Genomic DNA, 22786 nt, shown 5'->3' with positions numbered 1-22786 from the left:
TGTATAGACAGCCAGTGATGAGGAAGTCATGTGGTTGGGCTTAGAGCCAATGAGAAGGCAGAATAGGAAAGCAATAAAACACAAGACACACAGAAAGAAGGTCTCTCATGGGAAGTGACAGCAGTGAGTAGTAAGCTAAAGGTAGTCTTGGCTCTTTCTAGTGCTCTGATCTCTTGGGCTTTTAATTCTGTATTTGGCTCTGTGTTTCTTATTTAATAAGACTGTTTAGAATTTCATCTACAGCAGAAGGTATGTGGTAGACTCTGAAATCCAGTCCAGGGGGGCTGGATAGAGATGCCTTAGCAGTTAAGCATACTAAATGGTCTTCTAGAGGATGGGAGTTCAGTTCCCAGTATTCACATGGTGGCTAACAATCACCTATAACTCCAGCCCCAGGGGATCTGATACCCTTTTTTTTTTTTTTTTTAGACCAAGCAAGAAGGTAGTTCAACAAGTAGAGGATGGTAGTGCAGAGTGAAAGATTTCTGCCCACAGGGTGTTGAGTACTGAGTGTTATGATTCTTGGCATGACAGTAGGAAATCCAGAGATGAAGTTTTCTCATGATGCAGAGAGAAGGCCAGTAAAGGCTTCCACTCCTGATTACATGGAAAGTCTTGATCTTCATCAGATCCTCACATGTCTCCTGCAGAGACAGCTAAGAATATAACCTCAACAGACATTAAGCATACGCATAACACAACTGTGGAAATACTTGGGAGGCAGCACAAATATAGATTCACACACAGAGAGAAATGTTATCCTTGTCTCTAGCTACAATGTACTTCATGACATTAACTTGAGCAAGTACTTTGTACATTTGAGGAAAATCTAGAAAACGCTGCTAAATTCAATAGGAAGGAGCCCCCAGAACTGCTTTTCCTCCTTTACAGAGCCGGATGTTTCACTGGTTTTTTTTATTTTATTTTTCAGGACAGGGTTTCTCTGTGTAGCTTTGCGTCTTTCCTGGAACTCACTTGGTAGCCCAGGCTGGCCTCGAACTCACAGAGATCCACCTGGCTCTGCCTCCCGAGTGCTGGGATTAAAGGCGTGCGCCACCACTGCCTGGCTCACTATCATGTTTGGAAACATCAATGTCTGTTTTCCAAGGAGTGTGTGCTTCCTTCTCTCAACAAGATCAGAAAACAATAAGGCATATGATTTGCTGAATATTAAGTTACTTTTATGTATTTATATTTGATAATAAAAACAAGTTGAAATTTAATATTTTAATTTGTGAAAGACTATTTGTGAAAGCAGAGAAATCTTTGCCATTTACCAAGCAATTTATCAAAGCATCCACTAGATCTGAAATATGCACATTTTAAGATACTTAAGGGTCATGTTTTGTTAAACAAAATATAAATATATATGTTAATATAAAACATGTATACTATTATAAAATGCTGTCAGTACCATGTCAATTTAAATGCCCATCACAAAGGTATCTTTGTAGTTTTTTAAAAAATTAATTGATTCATGATTATAGAATATATGGTTAACAGAAGCCACAACCAACCTGCTAATTTTTCTTAAGTGAAGAAATGTTAGGGTTCAAAATAGCTCAACTATCTTAAAGGGTAATAAAATGTCTTGAATTTATAGAAATTTGCTGGATTTCCTAACTCAGATTGCTAAATGCTCACAATCTCATTTTGTAATGATATATCCTTTCATTAAAAAAAGCTCTAGGGGCTGGGCAAATGGTTCAGTGGTTACAAGCACTTGCTGCTCTTCCAGAGGCTCTGAGTTCAGTTCCCAGGATCTACATCAGATGGCTCACAACTGCTGGTAACTCCAGGTTCAGGGCATCTGATGTTTCTAACCTCTGAAGGCACCTTCATTCATATACACAATATATACTCAGATACACACACCTATAAATGATTAAAAATAATTTAAAGTAAATCTTTAAAAAAGAAATTTAAATGTTATAGGGAATGAGGCAATTATAGGAATGAAATAGAAAGTGTCAGTATGTCAAATGGTGTTTTTTGAACAATACCAAACTGTGTGTGCACATCTGTCTGTCTGTCCATCTCACTAGCTTTTAAAGGGCACATCCTCAAGCCAATGAGCGTATGAGATATGAAAAAAAGAAAAACCTAAAAGAAACACAATCATTGGGCGAGTTAAAGCCCCTTTCAGATACGGTTGCGTCTAGAATTACACCCTTAGCATTAACTACTCTGCTAAATGTAATTTCTGAGCAGCTTGGCTATGCTGGGACCAATAATGTTTCGGCAGATGTTAACAGTGAGGGAATTTAAAGATTACAGAGTTTCATGGGTGCAGTAAAGCTGCAGTGGGAACAGAAATATTACCGTAGCTGTTATGTTCCAAGTGCATCACAGTTACTGACAAGTGATACATGAGTGATAGTGAGGACCAGGGGAATGGGACTTTACACTTACTGGTCAGCAGCATATAAATCCCATAAATTAAACAAAGTTTTATGTATTCCTCATTTCTTTGCAGACTGATCTTCCTCAGAGGGCCTTTGTTTCATGTTAATTTCACCATCAAAGCTTTGTTCAACCATACTGTTCTCTTTAAGCCGGGTACAGCTTCATTCCAGGCTTCTGCTGCACACATCCATCCCCATTAGTGTTGAATCTTGGTGGGATCTCCAGGTGGGACTTTGCTGATGCCTCCATGTGTTTTACAACGGACTCCATCAGACTTAGCACTTTTTATATAAATCCCTCCTAGGCCACCTTATTTGTCCCTTTAATGGTCTAAAAGGAACACTTCTATAATCTCTGAAATGTAGATAAGTGAAAATTTATCTATACGGCATCACCCTTCCTGGTGTCCTTTACATCCTTCAGTATGAATGCCAGCTCTTGCAATGGGATACTAAGCCATGGGAAAACAATAATTCCCAATGAACTGAACACCTTGTGTCCAGTTCACCAACAGAAATGCAGTCAGATTATGAGACCTTGGGAAGCAGGAGTGGAATTGTGTGAGTTGGGGGGGGGGGGGGGGGGGTGGAGATGCCTCACCAGTTAAGAGCACATATTAGTTTTGCAGAGGACTTGAGTTTGGCTCTTAACACCCACACTAGGAGACTCATAACTGCTTGTAACTAATGTTCCTGGCCTCCAAGTGCATCTGCTTTTATGAGCACACACACACACACACACACACACACACACACACACACACACACACAGGCACAGTTAAAATTTATAAAGTGGAGTTGTACTTTTATTTGCCCATTCAAACTAACAATCAAAATGTAGGTTATATTAAAGCTAGAAGTTCTGATGAACCAATAGTGGGTTACTTATAATAGACATAAAGTTATTCACGTATAAATACATCTTTCTCTAATCATATAGACATAGGAAAAAAAGATTATGTATCTGGGTGCCCAGCCCATTACAACACTCAACACTAAGACTACAATGCTGTTGATTTCTAGGTGATGTGTAACACAGAAATATTTCTACTTAGCAGCCTGGGATGATCCATAATACCTTGCTCTCTTTCTTCTCCCAGACTTATTTGATTCATCTGGAAGTATCTCTTGTAACTGGGGGGGGGGGGGCGTCTACTGGCTTGAGGGTGTGGGTTATTTTGTATCTTGCTTGTCTCTGTCGCCTTGAACTTTTCAGGGCTTTGTGCTAGCCACGCTTCCATCATCTCCGCTTCCCCCCAGCTGGGGTCATCAATGCCCTACCTACCACACCCAGCGTCTTTATGTGTGCACTGGGGATCCATTTGAACTCAGGTCCCCATGCACTTTACTGACTAAGCCATCAACCCCCAGTCCCTACAAAACAATTGCATTGGCATCACTTTCAGATACACACAGACAGGCTGTGGACCTGTGAATGTGGCTGCAGGTTTTTCTGGCATGGAGTCATCCCTGCATGGACTCTGAGACAGATCTTACTTTGAACACGTTCCTAGACTACTGTAGGGTGTAGAAAGAGCAGACGTCATGCACTGATGAAATCTAAGTAGGGAAAGCAGTTTTAATTTTCTTGCTGGTGCTATTATCTTTTAAGTCCTAATAATCTCGCTTGTGCTCAGGCCGTGAGCCTATAAATCTGTCCATGTTCAATGAGCAATCCAGGAGAAGTTTCCCTCAGCCGTGTGAGGCCCTGATAAACACAAACAATACAGTTCTAGCCATTGCTTATTAAGAAGGGAGACACCCCCACGGCCCGACACTGCAATCCTTTTTATTTTGATGGTACTATTTCATTGTCTATCGTAAACCTAGCGAGGCGGGCTTTCTCTACCCTGCTCGCCTTTTATTGGCTATAAATCACCCCTGACAGGAAAGTTTATGCCCAAATCCGTTTACTCCTTGTTGGTAGTCTTTAAATTAATATTTATAAGCTGGAAGAGGCCTAAAAGGGTGCGGCAACATAATAGCTAAATGCCCTAGTTGGGCTTGAACTGACCCCCACCTCTTCAACCATTGACATCTCTTAATTACTCTCTTTCCTAGCATCTATCATCAATGCCATCCTTGTGCCCACAAATCACAAGCTTTGGTGGAACTGAAGTGGGACAAAATAGGGGTCCAGAGATGGTTAGCCTTTGTTCCATGTGTAGTTACTGTTACCATTATTGTTGTTATTGTTGTTATTCTGCCCCCATCTCCCCCTAGACCGCGTGACATGTCAGAGCTCAGGTGTGGAGGTCGGTCATTGCCTTCCACTTTGTTTGAGACAAGGTCTCTTTGTTGAGTAGGTGAACATTCCTGGCCTTCTAGCTTCTGGGGAGTCTGACCTCCACCTCTCCATCTGTCTGTGGGAGCACTGGCATTACAGATCTCCCCCTCACCCAACTGTGTCTGGCTTTATACAGGTTCTAGATCCAGAATTCAGGCCTTCACACTCAAGCCCTTTACCCACCAAGCAATCTCTCTATCCCCACAGTTGGATTTTGAACGGATTTAGTATGCAATGATGGGGTCTAGGGACAGGAAGGAAGTTACAAAGGAGTTAAGCAGTGGCTGAAAACAATGGCTCAGGAATCATTCAGATTGAACTCATGTCCTGACAGACCTTTGTAAATTCCATACTGAAGCACATGTCTTCAAATTACCTCCAAATTCTAAGTTACATTAAGTGAGTGGCTGGATTTTAACTCACAGCATTAACCTCAGCCATAGAACAGGCCTTGCTGGGTCCAAGACTCCATTCTCTGTGACTGATCCCTCTTAGCTGTCTCTGCTGCTGTGGCCTCTTTCTGCTCACTGACGCTTTGTTCAGGAGCATGCTAGCCAAGTGATGCCACAGGGTGGACCGAACCTGGGTAGTGAATGGTCTCAGTCAGTCAAGGGTTAGGCATGGGGATGTGCCATGGTTTTTGGAAAGGTGGAAAGGAAGGAAGCAGAAGACAGGAATTCTGGGAAATGCTTCCTTGTGTTTAAGAGCACCACCAAGAAACAGTCCTCTGCTCACTGTCCCACCAGGAATAGACATGCCGCTATCCGAGGAGCCCAAGCTGAGGTCATATCCAATTCTCAGAAAAGGGCAGAGTGAAGAAACTTAGGAAGGCAGAGCTGGTGCTCCAACTGTGACTTCTTGTTTCCTAGACAATAACGCGCTTTTTTGGGTACACCAACTAGTCAGTTTTCAGATGTTTGTATCCAAAGACCACCCTCCTCCTTAAAGTCACTTGTGTCCTCTAATTCCTGAAGCAGGGTCCAGAGGTGACACCAGTCTGTCTCTTTGTTTTCCTTATTGTTCTCAGGTCCGGCTTTCTTTGCCCCCAAGCTCACGGACACCCCTGCACACATTTCCAGTTTCTGTAGCACTGCCTCCCACTGCCCCTGAGTCTTCTCACTTTCTTTGTCTTTGTAAATGGGCTCCTCCTCCCCCACCCTCACTTTAGTGTGCGTTCAGTCAGAGGCTGAAATAAACAGGTGTGTTTATATAATAGATCTTCTTTTATTACTTCTTTGACTTGGAAAGTACAGGAACTAAATCTGCTAAGTAATATGCACCAGTCTTCTGGAGAACGCTACTTTCTGTCAAATGCAAACTGTGATGTGGAATAATGAGATCAGCTTTTCATAGAGCTCTAAAGCAGTGGGAAAAAATTAGTGTCACGGTTTTTTGAGCAATAGCTGCTTGCTTGAGATGGGCCTCTAACCTCCAAGGGGACTATGTGGTAGGGAACAACATTGCTTAATATACTTTAATTTTGGTTGACTGTAAAAGTTGAGTTTGCACTTAGTGGATAATCGTTCAGAATTGTCTGTCAGTCCTTTACTTTCATTTGTCTGTCAGTGAAATTCCTGGCTCCACCAAGAATTCTCCAACATTAGATGGTGTTTGAATCACTCTGTTAAAACCAACCAGGAAAGCCAGCTGTGGTGACACATGCCTGGATTCTAGCCCTTGGAAGGCTGGGGTGGGTTAAGTAGGCCGAACACTTATTTCAAGGCTATCCTGGGCTACATAGCAAGGTACTATCTAAAACAAACAAACAAAATCCCTAAAACCAATCTAATTTAAAACTTAGGAAATCAGTTAAAATTCATGTTCTCAACTCCCAACCTAAGTCAACAGTGTCTGAATAACTGGGAGGTTTCAGCCCAGATTTTACTTCTCATAAGAATCTCAGGTGATCTTTTTAAGGTGATGTATACCCTGAAACTCATAGGATTACCATTTTTCTATTTTTAAAAGTGCAGTTTAGTTTATGAGGCTCAGAAGGGCACCTGTGGAAGCTTCCATAGTATATTTCTAAATATTTAGAATTAAAAAAAAAAATCAAATTAACATGATTAACATAATGTGTTCCATCCGTCTGTCTTCATAGGATCCCTTCCTAACAGCTTGGAAGGACAGTCTTAAATGTGGCTGTCACTCTCCAGCTCCTAGATGCTCCACCTCCTCACTGACATGTGTGGAGCCCCATCTCTGGCCTCCAGTCTGATCCTCGTCCCTTCCTAAATCACCTCGAGGAAAGGATGTGTGAGAGCTACTTTCCTGTTACTGTGATAAAATACCAGGGCCAAGAGCGACTTAGAGGAAGGTTTACTTCAGCACACCGTTCCAGAGAGATAGAGTCTGTCACTGTGGAAAGCAGTGGTGGCAAGCTATGGTGGCAGTCAGGGAAAGCATGGCTGCAGGGGAAGGAAGCTGGCTGATCACATTTTCATCCGTGCACACAAAAGCAAAGAGAACAGGAAGTAGAGCAAAGCTATGAAACCTCAAAGCCAGCCTACAGAGACGTACTTCCTCCTGCAAGACTGCACCTCCTAAAGATCCTGCCCCACAAACAGGGACACATACATAAGCCCCTGGGGGCCTTCTCACTCAAACTCCAAAGGATGCTTCAGCCCTTGCACATATTCTCTGTGTCTATGGGCTCCTTCAGCACCCTGCAGACCCAATATTCATCTGTGTTCCAGTTTACCCTCAGGAAGTTAGAACTTAGGAGACATTCTGAGCAGGTTCCAAAAATGGACTTGACTCCTGACCTCATTTGGGCAGAGAACTGTTTCCATCACTCAGCCCATGGCTAAGCAGGAGAGTTGTGGGCAGCGTCTTACCCAGGGTGAGGTAGCCAGATAAAAACTAAAGGAGGAAGCTCTAGCTTAAACTAAATCAGTTAGCATGCCAGCGAACCCCTAACATGAGTAGGGAAGAGAGAAAACAACAGCAATGGAACTAGTCAGGGAAACATCAAGAAAATTATAAGATATTAGCAAATCCCTCAATGTAAATAGTCTTAGTTCCTCGATGAAGAAACACAGACTAGTGGGTTGGATTTAAAACAAGATTCAATTCTCTGTTGTTTGGGAGGAACATACCTCATTGGTGAAACCATACACAGAGGCTGAAGCAAAAACAACAACTACAAACAAACAAACAAACAAAAGTAGTCAATTTACCAAGTAAACAGAAGCCCCCACAGAAGCAAATAGCTATATTTATATTTGGTAAAGTAGACTTTAAGCCAAAGAGAAAAAAGTCACTTTCCTACTACTAAAGGGAACAATCTGTGAAGGTGATAGAATGATTCTAAATGTATGTGCACAGGAAATTAGTACACATATCATTTAAAAAGGCTACTGGACACAAAGGGACAGATGAGACCACTTACAACAATGAAGGTGACATCAGTACCCTACTATCCTTAGTAGACGTCGTCCAGAGGGAAAAAAGTCAACAAAGAAATTTCAGAGTTCAAGTTTACCATAGGCCAAATGGTATCATATATCTACAGAATATTCCATCCAACAGCTACAGAACACATTCTTCTTGGCAGCCATGGAACTGTCTCTAAAATAGGACACATTTTATGACATGACATAATAACAAATACAAAAGAATCAAAATAATTTGTTGCATCATATGAGATCATAGTGGAATAAGATTACAAATCAGCTGCATGAGTAGAAAGTCCATAAGTATGTAGAGCTTGAACAACATACTCTGACTGATCAGTTGGTCATTCAAGAGGTCAGAAAAGGAATCTAAAAATTCCTAGAATCAAATGAAAGGGAAAGTACAAGCACTAATCAGAACTTTGGGAGATAAATCAAAGGCAACTCAAAGAGGAAAGTTTATATCTCTGCGTGCTTACATTTAAAAAGTCAGATGTCTTTTTTATAAATAATTTAATGGTGCATCTCTTGATCTTAGAAAATCAGAACAAGCCAAACCCAAAACAGTAGAAGGAAAAAACAAAAACAAATAACAGGCAAAAACGAACAACACTAAACGTAGTATATGAAGACTCCTGAGTTACAGTTGGCTTTTGAATGATAAGCAAGGTCAAAAACCTTTATACAAACTAAACAAAAGTAAAAATTAACAGAGGAAAATTAATAAAAGCCAAATCAATAGAGTTACAGATGAAAAAGGAATCAGTATAGTAGATACCAAGAAAACTCAGAGACTCAATAGGGAACAGTTTGAAAACCTGCTTTCCAAAAAAACTGCAAAATCTAGAAGTGGAGAAATACCTAGATAATATGACTTACAAAATAGAGGATATAAATGACCCATACAGACCTATAACAGAGAAGACTGAAGCAGTAATAATCACCCAAAAAAGAAAAGTCAAGAAACAATTTGTTCATGTTGCATTCTACCTGAACTTTTAAAATGAGCTAGCCCAGTGTCCCCTATCTGTTCCACAGAAAAGGAACCAACAGTATTAAACTTGGTCCATGAGAGGAGTATTATCTTCATACCTAAACCAAGAAGAAACACACACAAGGAACAGAAAGGAAAGAAAGAAAGGAAGAAAAAAAGGAAGGAAGGAAAGAAGAAAGGAAACTATAGACTAATATTCCTGGTGATCATCATGAAAATATTCTCAAGAAAATATGAAAAACAAATTCAGAAGCACACTAGAAAGATATGTCATGATCAAATTGGTTTCTTTCCAGGAATGTAAGGATTCTTAAAGATATGTAAATCAATGAATGTAACATAGCATATAAATAGAGTCAAGGATAGAAATCACATGATCATCTCAATAGATGAAGAAAAGGCCTTTGACAAAGTTCAACAGTCCTTCATGATGAGAGCTAGAGAAAACAGGATTAGAAGGAACTCAATACAGGAAGGGCAGATCTAACCAACACTACATTAAACAGAGAAAAGCTGAAAGAATTACTTCAGAGATAGGTATAAGACAAGGGTATCCACTCATTGAATATAGAGCTGGAAGTCTTGACTAGATGAATTAGGCAAGAGAAGAAACAAAGCCAGGTCAATCATGGAAGAGATACAAATAGGAGAGGGAGAAATCAAATTATCCCTTCTTACAGATGGTGATCCTGTAGTTAAAAGATCATATGTAGATGGGCAGTGGTGGCACACGCCTTTAATCCTAGCACTTGGGAAGCAGAGGCAGGCGGATCTCTGTGAGTTTGAGGCTAGCCTGGTCTACAAAGAGTTCCAGGACAACCAGAACTGTTACACAGAGAAACCCTGTCTCAAAAAAACCAAACCAAACCAACCAAACAACCGTAGGTATTAAGGTAGCAGAATATAAAGTAAAAAATAAAATAACTTTTGATATACCAATAGTCACCTAGATAAGAAAGAAATGAAGGTAAAATCTCACTTGTAATAGCTTACAAACTAGTTAAAACCCCACAGGAATAAACCTCAGCAAGGAGGTAAAAATTCTCTATAATGGAAACTTGGAAATCCTCAAGAAAGAGATTGAAGAAGATACTGGGTGATAGACTCCCAGCTGTTTAGAACTAACAGTGCGGCAATGACCACATCCCTGAAAACAGTCTGGATTCAACACAAGCCCCTCAAAATTCCAGTAGTACTCTTCATGGAACTGGAAAAAAATAACCCCCAAATAATATGAATGCCTCAGAGACCTCAAGTGGGTACAACTGCTGTTGATCTAAAGGATACAATATCAGAGATATGACAGTCTCTGACCTCAAATTATGTCACAGAGCCACAGCAACAAAAGCAGCAAGGAACAAGCATAAAACTAGACACCAGGACCAACCGAGTGGGATAAAGGGTCTGAAGTAAACACACAAAGCCACAGCTTCTTAATCTTTGACGTAATTCTCAAAAACAAATACTAGAGAAATAGCTTCTAACCAAAGGTGCTGGGAAAAATGTATTTCCACATGCAGGAGAATGACACTTATGTGTCAGCCTTCACAAAATGGATCTTACTGTAAGATGTGATACTCTAAAATGACCAGGGGAGAACACCACAGTGTCTAGGAACTGGAAAAGGCTTTCTGGAAAAGCTCTCCACAGCTATGTAAATAATTGCAAAGGTGACAAGTGGCATCACGTGAAACCAGAAGGTTCTGCACAGAGGAAAACCATTCATTGGCTAAGTGAAGAAACAGCCTGCACACAGGGAGAAAATCTCCCCCAAGCACACATTTTACATGGGGTTGATATCTAAAATCTACAAAGAACTCAAAAATTAAAGCCATACAATCAATAGATTGTACAGACAGTTATCAAAAGGCAAAACACAAATGGACAATAGATATTTTTCAAAGGGTTCCAGGCCCTTAGCCATCAGGGAAAAGCAAATTAAAAGTGCTTTGAGACTCCATCTCATCCCATCAGAATGGCTGCCATTGGGAAAATAAAATGCTCGTGAGGATGTGGGGGAAGATGAACCCTACTACACTTTGATTGGGCGTTCAGACTGGCAAATTAGTATGGAGATTCCTCAACAACAGATTGAAAGGAAAACAAAGATATGACTCAGGTACATACCTCCAGGTAAACGACCAACAAATGGGCCAGCTTTTCCCAGAGCTATTTGCACACCCTTTGCTACTGTAGAACTATTCACAATAGCCAAGATAATGGAAGCAGCCTAGATGTCTATCAGCAGATGAATGGACAAAGAAGACGTGGTCCATGTACACAACAGGTCTTCAGCCTTCAGGAAGAATGAAATGATGTCTTCTGCAGGTAAATGAGTGGAACAGGAGAGCTAATTGGTCTCTCTTGTGTTAGCCTGGCTAAAAAGGGCAAGTATCTCATCTTTTGTCACACAGAGGCTATATTTTATAAATGTGATATTATGGGCTGGAGAGATGGCAACACACACTTGATAATCCCAGTTCAATCCTCAGAACCCATGTAACGGCAGAAAAAGAGAACTGACTCCATAAAGCTGTCCTCTAACCTTTGAAAGCATGCTGGGACATTGCTGGTGTGCCTGCCTTTACACATCACAAACACAAATAATAATATTTTTCATTAAAAAGATAAAAATATTATATGAAAATGAAAAGATAAAAGAAGGTCCTCAAAGGGAGGGTTATAGAACAAGAGAGGATAATGGGGCAGAAAAGAATGACAAATATTGTCTTGTTTCATATGTGCAATCTAAATTTAAATACATACATACATATGCACACATACAAGAAAATAGAAAGGGGACAAGTTGGTGGAGAAAGAGGACCAGCTTGGCGGGGGCAGGGGGGGGGAGTGAGGAAGGATAGAATATGGTAGTGAGAGGGAATATTAGTTGAATACAATGCAATATAAATATGAAAATATCATGAATAAAACTCATTATTTTATATGTGTATTAAAAACAATTAAAATAATGTAAGATACCTTGGTCATTAAGGAACACAAAGCATGGGTAAGTTTTCCAAAATCTCACAGTTTCTAAATGCTGATTTTAAGTTCAGACCACTTGGTCGCCACTACTTCATGCTGGCTTTCCACCCCAAGTCCCTACCATGTAAAAGGTGTTAGCACCATCGATTTAAGAGCAGGTCATATGCTTTAGACACCCTGTCCCTGTCAAAGGGTAGCCCTGTCCTGTCACTGGTGAGATTTTCCAGATGTGACCGCCACAGCTGCAAATTTGGCTACTGTCTTGACCTCTCAGCTTTTGGGCCCTCTGATGAACTTGGCACTGTCTCAACCAAGGCAATTTCCAGTTTCTTCTTGAGTGTTTGAGGAATGCACAAGTCCATTTCTACCACTGTCCTTCCTTCTTTCCACATGCTGTGAAACTGCATGGCTAGAAGCATCTTCTCCCTTCTGCTGTGAGTTTGGTTATTAGATCTTATTATCATCGCAACACTCTACTTTGCAGGGCCGACAATGCATCAAGACTGAGGCCAGACTCGTAACTCCTCTGAGCACCGATACCAGCACTGGGCAAATCAGAGCCAGTCCATGAATGTCAGGGAGCTGTAAAACACATGATTGTGAAATGGTTCTCTCAGCCACCTTTTATAGACAGAAGCTGCCCACCACAAGATGTATAGGCTTAATAAATCAATGGGAAGGAATTCCAAAATGGATAAATCAATACCCAAGCAGCCAGAGAATCCTACAGGTGTATGACAATGACCCATCAGGGCCTTTAGACCTCAGCTGGTAGGTTTAGCCGAAAGGGTCTCTAATGATAGATGAGCCGAGATGATAAATACTCTGTGGTGGAAGTTTGTATTGTCTGCACTTTCTCCATTACCCTTCACACAACAGCAGTCTAAACTGACTCCTTTAAACCAAAGAACAGATCTGCAAGAGAATCGGATTGTAAATCCACACACCTGGGGACTATCTCAGAGGAATTGGGTCATTTACATAAATGGTTTCAGGTGTGACTAGTCGACATAATTAGAGTGCTTACTGTTTGTGTTCTGCAGATGTGCAAGCATGCAGTGGCTGTTGGTGGGAGTCTATATTAATCTCTCCCTTCTGAAGTATATTATGGATACATAGATAAGATTACTAATAGCCTTCCATTGGCTATTTTACTTTTGAGAAGGTAACCTAAGGGAGTAATGCAACATTAATATAGATTTTGATATTATTTATAACACAATATAGAAACAGAAAACATTCATTTCTAGGAGAGTGGTTTAAATTGCATGTTCATAAAGTTATACTAAAATACATATGGTAAGAAGATATTGCCAAGTAAACTTAATGGTTTAAGAAAACCGTTAGGGGGTTGGAGAGATGGCTGAGTGGTTAAGAGCATTAGCTACTTTCCCAGAAAAGCTTGGTTCAGTTTCCAGCACCCATCCACCTTGTTGCTCAAACCACTCTAGTTCCAGGGGATCCAGCACCCTCTACTGACCTGCCCAGGATTCTGCATGTACATGGTGCATATAAACTCACACAGGTGCATGCACGCACTCACACACGTACACATCACGCAGGATTTGCTGAAAGAGGTGGAGGCAGGAGAATCACGAGTTTGAGGCCGGCCTGGGATCCACTAATTTCTTTAGTTTCAGAGACTCTATCTTACAGACAAACTCTAATGTATTTTTAAAGGATTTTTTAAATTCCATTTTATGTGTGTGAGTGCTTTGTTTACATGTATATAACTGCACAGTACACATGGGTGGTGCCTTTTGAGGCCAGAAGTGGACATCAGAACACCTGGCACTGGAGTTGCTTGTAGTTGTGAGTATGTGGTATCAGTGCTGGAAACCAAACATCGATTCTCTGCAAGAGCAGTCAGTGCTCTCAACCACTAGCCAGCTCTTTAGCCCTTCCAACAATTTTTTGAAAGTCATACACAATAATAGTTAATCACGGTATTTGTTAATATGGAAAAACAGAAACTCCCCAAATATCTGAGATTAAATTGATTAGGAAACTAAGTAGACTAAGAATATTATAATGATATAATAAAATATTAGGAAGGCATTAAGATATAAATTTTGTGAAATTTCATAATATAAAAATTACAAATTAATCTTAAAGTATTATATATTTTTTAATATTCATAACTAAATGACAATTACTCTAAAAATTGTGTTTTAATGTTTAGTAATACTTCTTCACTTCCTCCTCCTTCTCTCCTTTACCATCCTCCTCCTCCTCGGTCTCTTCCTCTCTGTTGCTGGGGTTATAACTCAAGGCCTGTGTACAAAGGCAAGTACTCCACCACCTAGAGACACTTCCGGCTTCCACTTTTTAAAATATTTGCTTTATTTTTCAAATATTCTGTGGCATAACATTTTTAGCTAGATACTGATAAGTGAAATCTATTATATCCTTTCAAAGCCTTTCTTTACATCTTGGTCCATTGCCTCTTAAATAAACCACACTGAAAATTTACTTCCAGTGTTGTGTGTTTCATCCAGATGTACAAGAACTTAAGCATGCTGTAATGTTGTTGGATGGGAGTGAGGTCTCTCATCACTTCAGGGTCTCTTTTCCCACTATCTTTTCTTTTCTCGTTCACCCTTTTACCATCTTAGCTTCCTAGGAAACAACCCTTGGTTCTTCCTGGCATTTGCTTAGCTGTTGTAGCAACCAAGTTGTAGCTAGAATAGCTAGTCTAACTTGCATCACCCAGACTTGAGAACAGAAACAATTAATTCTTGCTCAGCATGCCACTCATGAGTCTTGGAGGGCCAGAAATTCTCAGGCATGGCAGGAAGTAGCCCACTGGGGTAGGATGACTGTGCACAGTCAGTTTACAAGCAAATGAAGGAGCACTAAGTAATTCTGCCTCTGGGGTGCTTAGGGAGTGCTTAGTCCCTGTGGATGCTCTGGACAGAAAGATGACAAATTCATGCGCTGCACAATTAGCTTGAACAGCTGACAACCTTGGCAAGCTGAAGCCCTTTCCTCCCATGACCTAGCGGTATAGACTTGAGAACCACAGGGAATATTTTGAATTTAAAAATGAAATTGCAAACATGTGAGAAGATGTTCAAACTCACCAGACATTTAGAAAATGCAAATTAAGACTCAGTTAAACAAGAGACCACCACATTAGTTTTAACAGGACTTTAGGCAGAAAATTCTGCCTTGCTCCTCAGATGGTGGCTTTTTACCTTTTACTGGATCTGAAGACACTGCTGCCTTTACATTTTGAAGGGCAAAGGTGTGAGATTCCAGACAACCAACAAAAGACATGACTTGGGTCTACCAAACTCGGAAATAACCAGCTCGTGTTCAGGAGCCTCCCACATTATGCAACCATCCTAGTTAGCCTTAACTGTCAGCTTGACACAGCCCACAGTCACCAGAGAATGAAGTATCAATGGAGGGAATGCCCACATCAGATTGATCTGGAGGATTGTCTTTCTTGTTAACTGATACAGGAGCAGCCAGCTCACTGCAGGCTGCCGCACTCTGGGGGCATGCGGTTCTGGGATATGATGCATAAGAAAACTAGCTAAGGGGGAGTCTGCTTTCAAGAGAGCCAGCAAGCGGTGTTTCCCAATGGTTTTGCCTTCAAGTTTCTGTTTGAGTGCCTGCCCTGACCTCCTTCAATGATGGACTGTGACCTGGAAATGTAAGATGAATACACCCTTTTTCCCCCTAAATTGCTTTTGGTCAGAGTGTGTTATGACAATAACAGAAATGGAACTAGTAAACAGGCTTCCTGATGGAGCCACTAACAAGACAACTGGGCCTACAAAAAGGTCTCTGAGCCTCTCTCTAAAGCCCATGGCAAAGTTTGCAGTATATTGAGACTTGAGGAAAACACATTAAGCTTGAAATACTGTATCTCAGCTGTATTCTAACAAGGAAGATTGAGCAGGTGACAAGCTGTCAAAAATTATGCGAACTCAACTTACTGTAATGAAACCTGGAAATTTCCCTAGGTGCCTGAGTCACGATGTTACAGCATAAAGAATGCTGACATGAGGCAGAATGCTTCAGCACTGCCATTTGGATCTCAAAGATATTCCAGCCCATTGGATCCAAAATTGAGGGCATAGAAAATATGTGTGATTTGGCAACAGCTGCACCTGGAGGAGATAAGACTGAGCATGCTCTGGAGGGTGAAGCTGAAGTTGAACTCTTTGGCAATCTGAAGGCAACAAGGTCTGATCACTCCAGGACAGAGGTGAGCCAAGATGCCTTGAGCAGCAAGCATTCTCACCCACTGAGGCTTCTCCCCAGACCCAGTATTTCCACATCTGAGCCCTTTAGAATTATTCTGGTCCACAGTAGCCTAAGCTAATGACCTTATCCCCAAAGTATTCTACTTATAAGTTTTTTTGAGGGAGAATCTTTATTTAAAATGTTCTCCTTCCTGGTGAATTCTGGAGCTAACTTTTTAGGTAATATTTTTCAAATCCTGTTGCTCCATTAAGTGAGGTTTCCTTGAATTTAATGAATTGTTTAGAGTGCTGTCAGGGTTTAAATAGCAAATTATTCTATATTGTTAATATTTTTAGATGAAGAGTTATTTACACATGAGTGGAAGAAAATATTTGATCATATTTATATTTAGGTTCCTTTAAGTTTTATCTAATTTCCTATAAACTTTTTAAAATAGTTTTCAAAAAACACTTCTTTCATTTTTTGAGGTTATAATACAGTTCTCCCTTCCTTTTCCTCCGTTATGCCTTCCTGTGCCCTTTTTCAAATTCTTGGCCTCTTTTTCTTTCTGTTCTCTCTCTCTCTGTGTCTGTCTGTCTGTCTGTCTGTCTGTCTCTCTCTGTCTCTCTCTCTCTCTGTCTGTCTCTGTCTCTCTGTCTCTCTCTCTGTCTCTCTCTCTGTCTCTCTCTCTGTCTCTCTCTCTCTCTCTCTCTCACACACACACACACACACACACTCCCGGGTCTGTCTGATGTCACTTGTATGCATGTGTCCAGGCTGACTGGAGAAAGTTGGCCCTCTCACCCTCAGCATTCCTTAGCTCCTGGAGTTCTCTGTGTAGACCTGAGGCCCCCTGGCTTCTCCAGATGCCCATGTTAGCATATGTTGGCATTGAGTAGAAGGGAGCTTTAGTCTCATGTAGAAATGGGTTCAGGAGAGTGGGCGGTGGCTCTGTGGCCAACGCACTTGCTAGGTAAGGATGGATTCAGGAGTCTGGGACCCCAGAACACACAGAGAAGCCAGGCAGGCATAGGACCAAGCAGTAATCCCAGGACTTGGAAAACAGAGGTAAGGCTTTCCTGGGGTAGCTAGCTCACTAAACTAGGGGGATTGGTGTACTCTGGTTTCAGTGGGAGACTCTGTCTCAATAAATAAAAGTGGAGAGTGATCGTATCAATGATATACACACATATGTGTTTTCATGTACCTGCATGCATGCACACATACATGCACATAGGAAAAAAAATGGATATAGGGGAAGTCACTTTTAACAAAGAGAATGCCAATTCAGGTTTAGAACTGAACTACTTTTTCTTATTACCTGATGATTAACAAACACTGTCACTGTGGCATGCTGGGAGTAAGCTTTACAAACCTCTTACTGCCTTAACCCAGAAAAGCATACTGATACAGACTTCAGTGAGTTTAAGGTTTGCCATCTTCCAACTTCAGCTGGACTCATGCTTCACTTCTGCCCTACTTAAAAAGCAAGGTTTACTTAACAAATTAATAGTATAAATAGGGCAGTGAGCATGCTTAAACCACTCTGAACACTATTTTAAAAGGCTTTAGCAAATTAATTTTATGCAAATGATATTGCTAATGCAAGTGCCACTAATCTGTTCATTAAAGCCAGAGGGAGCAAACTTTATTTTGGCAATTAGTTGAAGTTACTATATGTATTTAAAAAAAAAAAAAAAAAGCACCAAAGTTGCATTTCTTTTAAAGTGTACATGTAGACTTTTCTCTGGTTGGGACTTTCCCATATCACACGGTGTGGAATCAGGAGCTTATATCGTTTACCTGTGGTCTCACAGGCGCCTTCACCTCAGGGTATACAGACGTGGTCGGCTCTCCCAGTCTCTGAGATGTAAGAGCAGCTCTCCTTCTGGCTGGAGCAATCCAGTTGCCCTCTGTGTGAGGGGGGCAGGGACATTGCCCTGACTGGTCTTCAGAGGTAAAGAAGATCTGCCATTATGTAATAGGACAGTGATGTGCCCTGATCCATTATTAAATGTCAGGCTTCTATTGCCATCGGCTTCTCTCTGTGTGTTCCAGGGACGCCATGTTGTCTGATAGACTTCGGAAGGAGAGACGTTGCAGGTGGCGACTATCGATGTGACCTTTCCGATTATCTCCACAACTCTGAGTGCATTTAAAGGGAGCAGGCTGACATTTGTGGTTATGATCATTCATAGTCTCGTCATCTGCCCATTGATCTGAGACACCAGTCACATCACTGTCTTGAAGCCCAGTGACAAATGTGGCCATCTGACTGACAAGTGAGAGCTCAAGTGGATTTTGCCATTTATTATTATAATTATTGTTGAGTCAATTTTCTTTTTCCCAATTATGGGGCTCTAGTGTCGTGAGCTGTCAGAAGGGTGACAGGGCACCTAATGTCATGGTAAGCTACAGGGAAGAATTTGATGTAAACAAGGGTGTCTTTTGGCTCCCATGTGCTTCCTACCCCATTTCCCCCACAAAATCCTCTTTTTAAAAAATAAATGTAGCCAGGCGGTGGTGGTGGCGCACGCCTTTAATCCCAGCACTCTGGAGGCAGAGCCAGGCGGATCTCTGTGAGTTTGAGGCCAGCCTGGACTACCAAGTGAGTTCCAGGAAAGGCGCAAAGTTACACAGAGAAACCCTGTCTCGGAAAAAAAAAAATGTAAACCAATATGTATTTTTGAGTAGGTCTCCATTGTACCACATATTCTTTTTTTCCATTCTTCCTTTTATTCCCATATGTGCTCATTTTTTCATTATTGTATAATTAATGACCCTAAGCATAGCAGCTTTAAACAAAAATGTATTTCTTTGTTGGAGCATGGTTTTCTGTATCCCATGCCTGATCCTCCTGCCTTCACCTCCCAGGTGCTGGGATTATAGATGCACACCATCATACCCAGTATACCCAGTGCCAAGGGTGGAACTGAGGGTTTCACACATGCTAGGCAAGCATTCTACCATCTGGGCCTAGCACTCAGTTTTATAGTCAGAAATCCTGGTGTAATTTACCACATGCCTCAGCAACCATGCTGTCTGACCAGGGTCTCCCACAAGACTGGGTTGAACGTGTTGGTGGGGACACAATACTTTCAGTGTTCAAATAGAGTATGACCCACTTCCATGTTCACTCACACAGATGTTGACAGACCTTCAGTCATTGCTGGTTGTTGGATGCTACATGTACCATTCCATAGAGCCACTCACAATGTGGAATCTGCCTCCCTTCAATAAGATAATGAGAGTGAATGCCCAAAATGGAAAATACAGTTCCTATAGATTAATCTCAAAGGTGCTCCTCCAAGCTTTTGTTAGAGGTAAATCACCACATCCAGCTTCCACTCAAAGGAAGAGGATATCAAAGCATCGACTAGCTGACTAACAGGAGGCAGGAGTCACCTATCACCATCTTGGGGATTGTTCAGTAAGCTAAGAGGATGCAACAGGTATTGCATTCCTTGGGTACTTAAGAGAATCAGCAACTAAGAGTTATCACATATATCCTGTCATTCTGAGACTCTCTGGATCCTTAAGTTTTTTTCATCTGTAGGTACATCACTTGCTCCTCAGGGTGCTAGAGACAAATACTGCCGTCTCAGAAGGACTGAGGCAAGCACATTCCACAGCTAAGCCTTTACTACAGTGGTTCTCAATGTTCTTTATGATGCGACCCTTTAATACAGTTCCTCATGCTGTGGAGACCCCCAACCAGAAAATAATTTTGCTGCTACTTCATAACTGTGATTTTACTGCTGCTATAAATCGTAACGTAAATATCTGATATGCAAACCCTGTGGTGGTCTCGACCCCTAGGTTGAGAATTACTGCTTTAGAGTCAGTTCCAAATCCCTTAAGTTCTTTAGTTTGTTCTTCAGAGTCAGGTGGGGCTCATGTTTGTTAACAACTGACTTTATTATTAACTACCTCCATCATTTTGTTCATTTGTATTAATGTCTAACATTCATTTTTGTTTTTAATCTGTTGCACTGAAATAAGGCTACCTGCTTCATGGAACATTTTCAAGATAAAAATAGATTATTTGTGTAAAAATATGTAATATACACCTATTAGCTTATAACCACAAACAATTCATCTATTATATAAGACACATTTACGTATGTGTCTGTTTGTGTAATAATATGTGCTATATATTTTTCTTTACACCACTCACTTATGGAAATTCAATAGACAGAAATGTTAATATTTTCTTTGATCAAAGATTTTCTAAATTACAAACAATTACTTAGGGAGTTGTTACTGTCTGAGATTAGGGTCAAGTCTTTAAAGATACTCCATACCCTATTGGTATGAATTTTAAATTTCCTTTGCTAAGACCTTCCCTTAAAGTCAAGGACATATGCTGTTTCACCCAGCCTGGAATGTGGAAGACAGTGTAAGAATGGATCAGATAGATATGGGGGTGGGTGGGCTATGAACAAGAAAGTGGCGTGGATGGGAGATTCATCTTCACTGTGGTTTGCTTACTTCTGTCCTCCATGTACATCTGAGTTAATAGCAGGCATTGAATATTACTGCCATTGAGACAGAAAGCAGATGGCCTGCCTCACCTCATGCATGTCCTCAGATCTACCTCAGACTGCTGCTCTCCTGGATTCAACTATCCTGGTCTTCACTGAGTCCATGACACTTCCTCTCTTCATTGTGGAATCGGCTATCCAAGTATCCCAACCATCCTAAAGACCAGACACACACATCACCGAAAGGGGAGGAGGTCAGGAATCGGTGAGGGCAACATCTCTTCCCTGTCTGCATACACCATTTGTAAGCCTAGGAATTTCCTAAAGATGCTTTGTCCCAGAGACATCTCAACCAAACTTTGACAAAAATGGATTTCATCGGGCAACTGATCTGAAAACAAGAGCTTGGCTGGTATTAGATGGTTTTGTACCTCCAAGTGTTATGAGATTAAGCTTCCCTGTATCTTTGTCTTAAGCTGTTTTTGTTGTTATTGTTTGTTCATTTGCTTTTAAAGAAGAATGGTATGAAGCCTCCACAGACTTAGGGGCAAAAGACCACATGTGTTCTGAACTGAGAGTCGAACTCCGAGTGCTCTCTCCTCCCATGGCTGTGGCTGTGCTGCTATTTAGGTACGTATTGGTGACATTATTAAGGCCACTCCACGTAGTTAAAAGGGAGGTTTATTTTGTGGCGTAACTTACAAGTGAAGGGATAGGTAGGTTGCAGGGTCTGGCAAAGGTATGGCGCAGTTCAGCAGTGTTCTCTGGAGAACTCTGCTCGGTCTACCTCCAGCGTCCAGGGTCCAGGAACCAAGAGAGCCCCTGAATCCAGATCCTGGGTCTTCAGCATCCTCTCTCAGCCCCACCTTGTAGGCATGACCATTACCGAAGCCTCAATGGGGGTTGGAACTTTCAGGTCAAAGCTGGAATGGCTACCCACTACAGGTATGTTTAGCTGACATCAATAAAGCAACTCCTATGTGAAAATCATCAGCCTAAATACTTTCGCCTTATTATTTCACACACACCCATTCTATAACGTATTCTATTTTTATATTCGGTGGATGAGCTTTAGGAGACTGAATGATGTGCCCAGGGGCATGGAGACCATACTTCTCTCCACCAAGAATAGATCTCACTCCTCTGGTTCCCTGTGTATCACACATTGACAGGCACACTTCCCCTTATGTTTAATATGTTCCCATGGAATAGATACCTTCCTGGTGACACCGGTTCTTCATCTTCCGGAGGAGTCCTTTCAAGGGTCTTAATGTTCTGCAGGTGAGCTGCAAGAAGTTCTATTTTAAAATTTAAATCCTCTGCCAATTTCCTTCCCCAAATTGCCTACCATTAGAACCACAGAATTAGCATTCAAGAATGAAGTGTTCTCTGGGATTGAAACTGGTCATGGCTGGGAAAGGGAGGGGCCAACTGTGAACTGACCCTCCTAACAGGAGATGGGAATTTTGTGCATAGCCGATGTCTGCAGTGAATTCCGAGTTTGCATTTTAGCCAGTCATTCAAGCTGTTTTGCAAATTAATTTGTTTCTGAGTTTCACTGTGAAGCATAATTAAATAGTGTTATGTTAGGACGACATTCAGCTATAATAACCAATACTCCCTGAGTGGTGAGTTATAGAGTTGATTTCTCTGCCATGTGAAAAACATGGAGATGGTCACTCCAAGAGTGAGATGGAAGCCTCCACACCACCAGGACCCATCCTGCAGTTAGATGTACTGTGTCCCCACATGTGGCCCTTGTGTTCTTGGCTAAGATGGCTGTGGATAAGACCAGCATATCCCCATTTCAAGGTGTGGCATGGAAGAGAGGATGACTTGAACTTTACTATGCTTTGAGTAAACTGTCTGGAAGTCTCACCTGGCCCGTGGCTTTCATCGCAGTCAGCTGAATACATTCCTCAGGACGCTGGGAACAGTTGATTGAAGTGGAGTTGACACCATGTCTGTCTGAAAGACAAAGCTTCCTTTTAATGTGAGATGGGGGCTGAGAGCAGATCACTGCGGGTCAGGAGGAA

General features: G+C 41.3%; 1 protein-coding gene across 1 annotated transcript in view; it reads left to right on the top strand.

The window, feature by feature from the left end:
- The window catches only part of Gpatch2 (G-patch domain containing 2), a 202222-nt gene extending 183433 nt beyond the window's left edge, over nt 1–18789 (top strand). Inside the window, exon 9 of the mRNA XM_036202040.1 lies at nt 18325–18789. Coding sequence (XP_036057933.1) covers nt 18325–18388 — 64 coding nt within the window. The 3' untranslated portion in view covers nt 18389–18789. The remainder of the gene's footprint in view (nt 1–18324) is intronic.
- The last annotated feature ends 3997 nt before the right edge of the window (nt 18790–22786 follow it).

The sequence above is a fragment of the Onychomys torridus genome, chromosome 11 (assembly GCF_903995425.1).
Source record: "Onychomys torridus chromosome 11, mOncTor1.1, whole genome shotgun sequence".
Taxonomy (NCBI): domain Eukaryota; kingdom Metazoa; phylum Chordata; class Mammalia; order Rodentia; family Cricetidae; genus Onychomys; species Onychomys torridus.
Note: the sequence above shows the minus strand (reverse complement) of the source record. Positions and strands in the feature narration are given on the sequence as shown.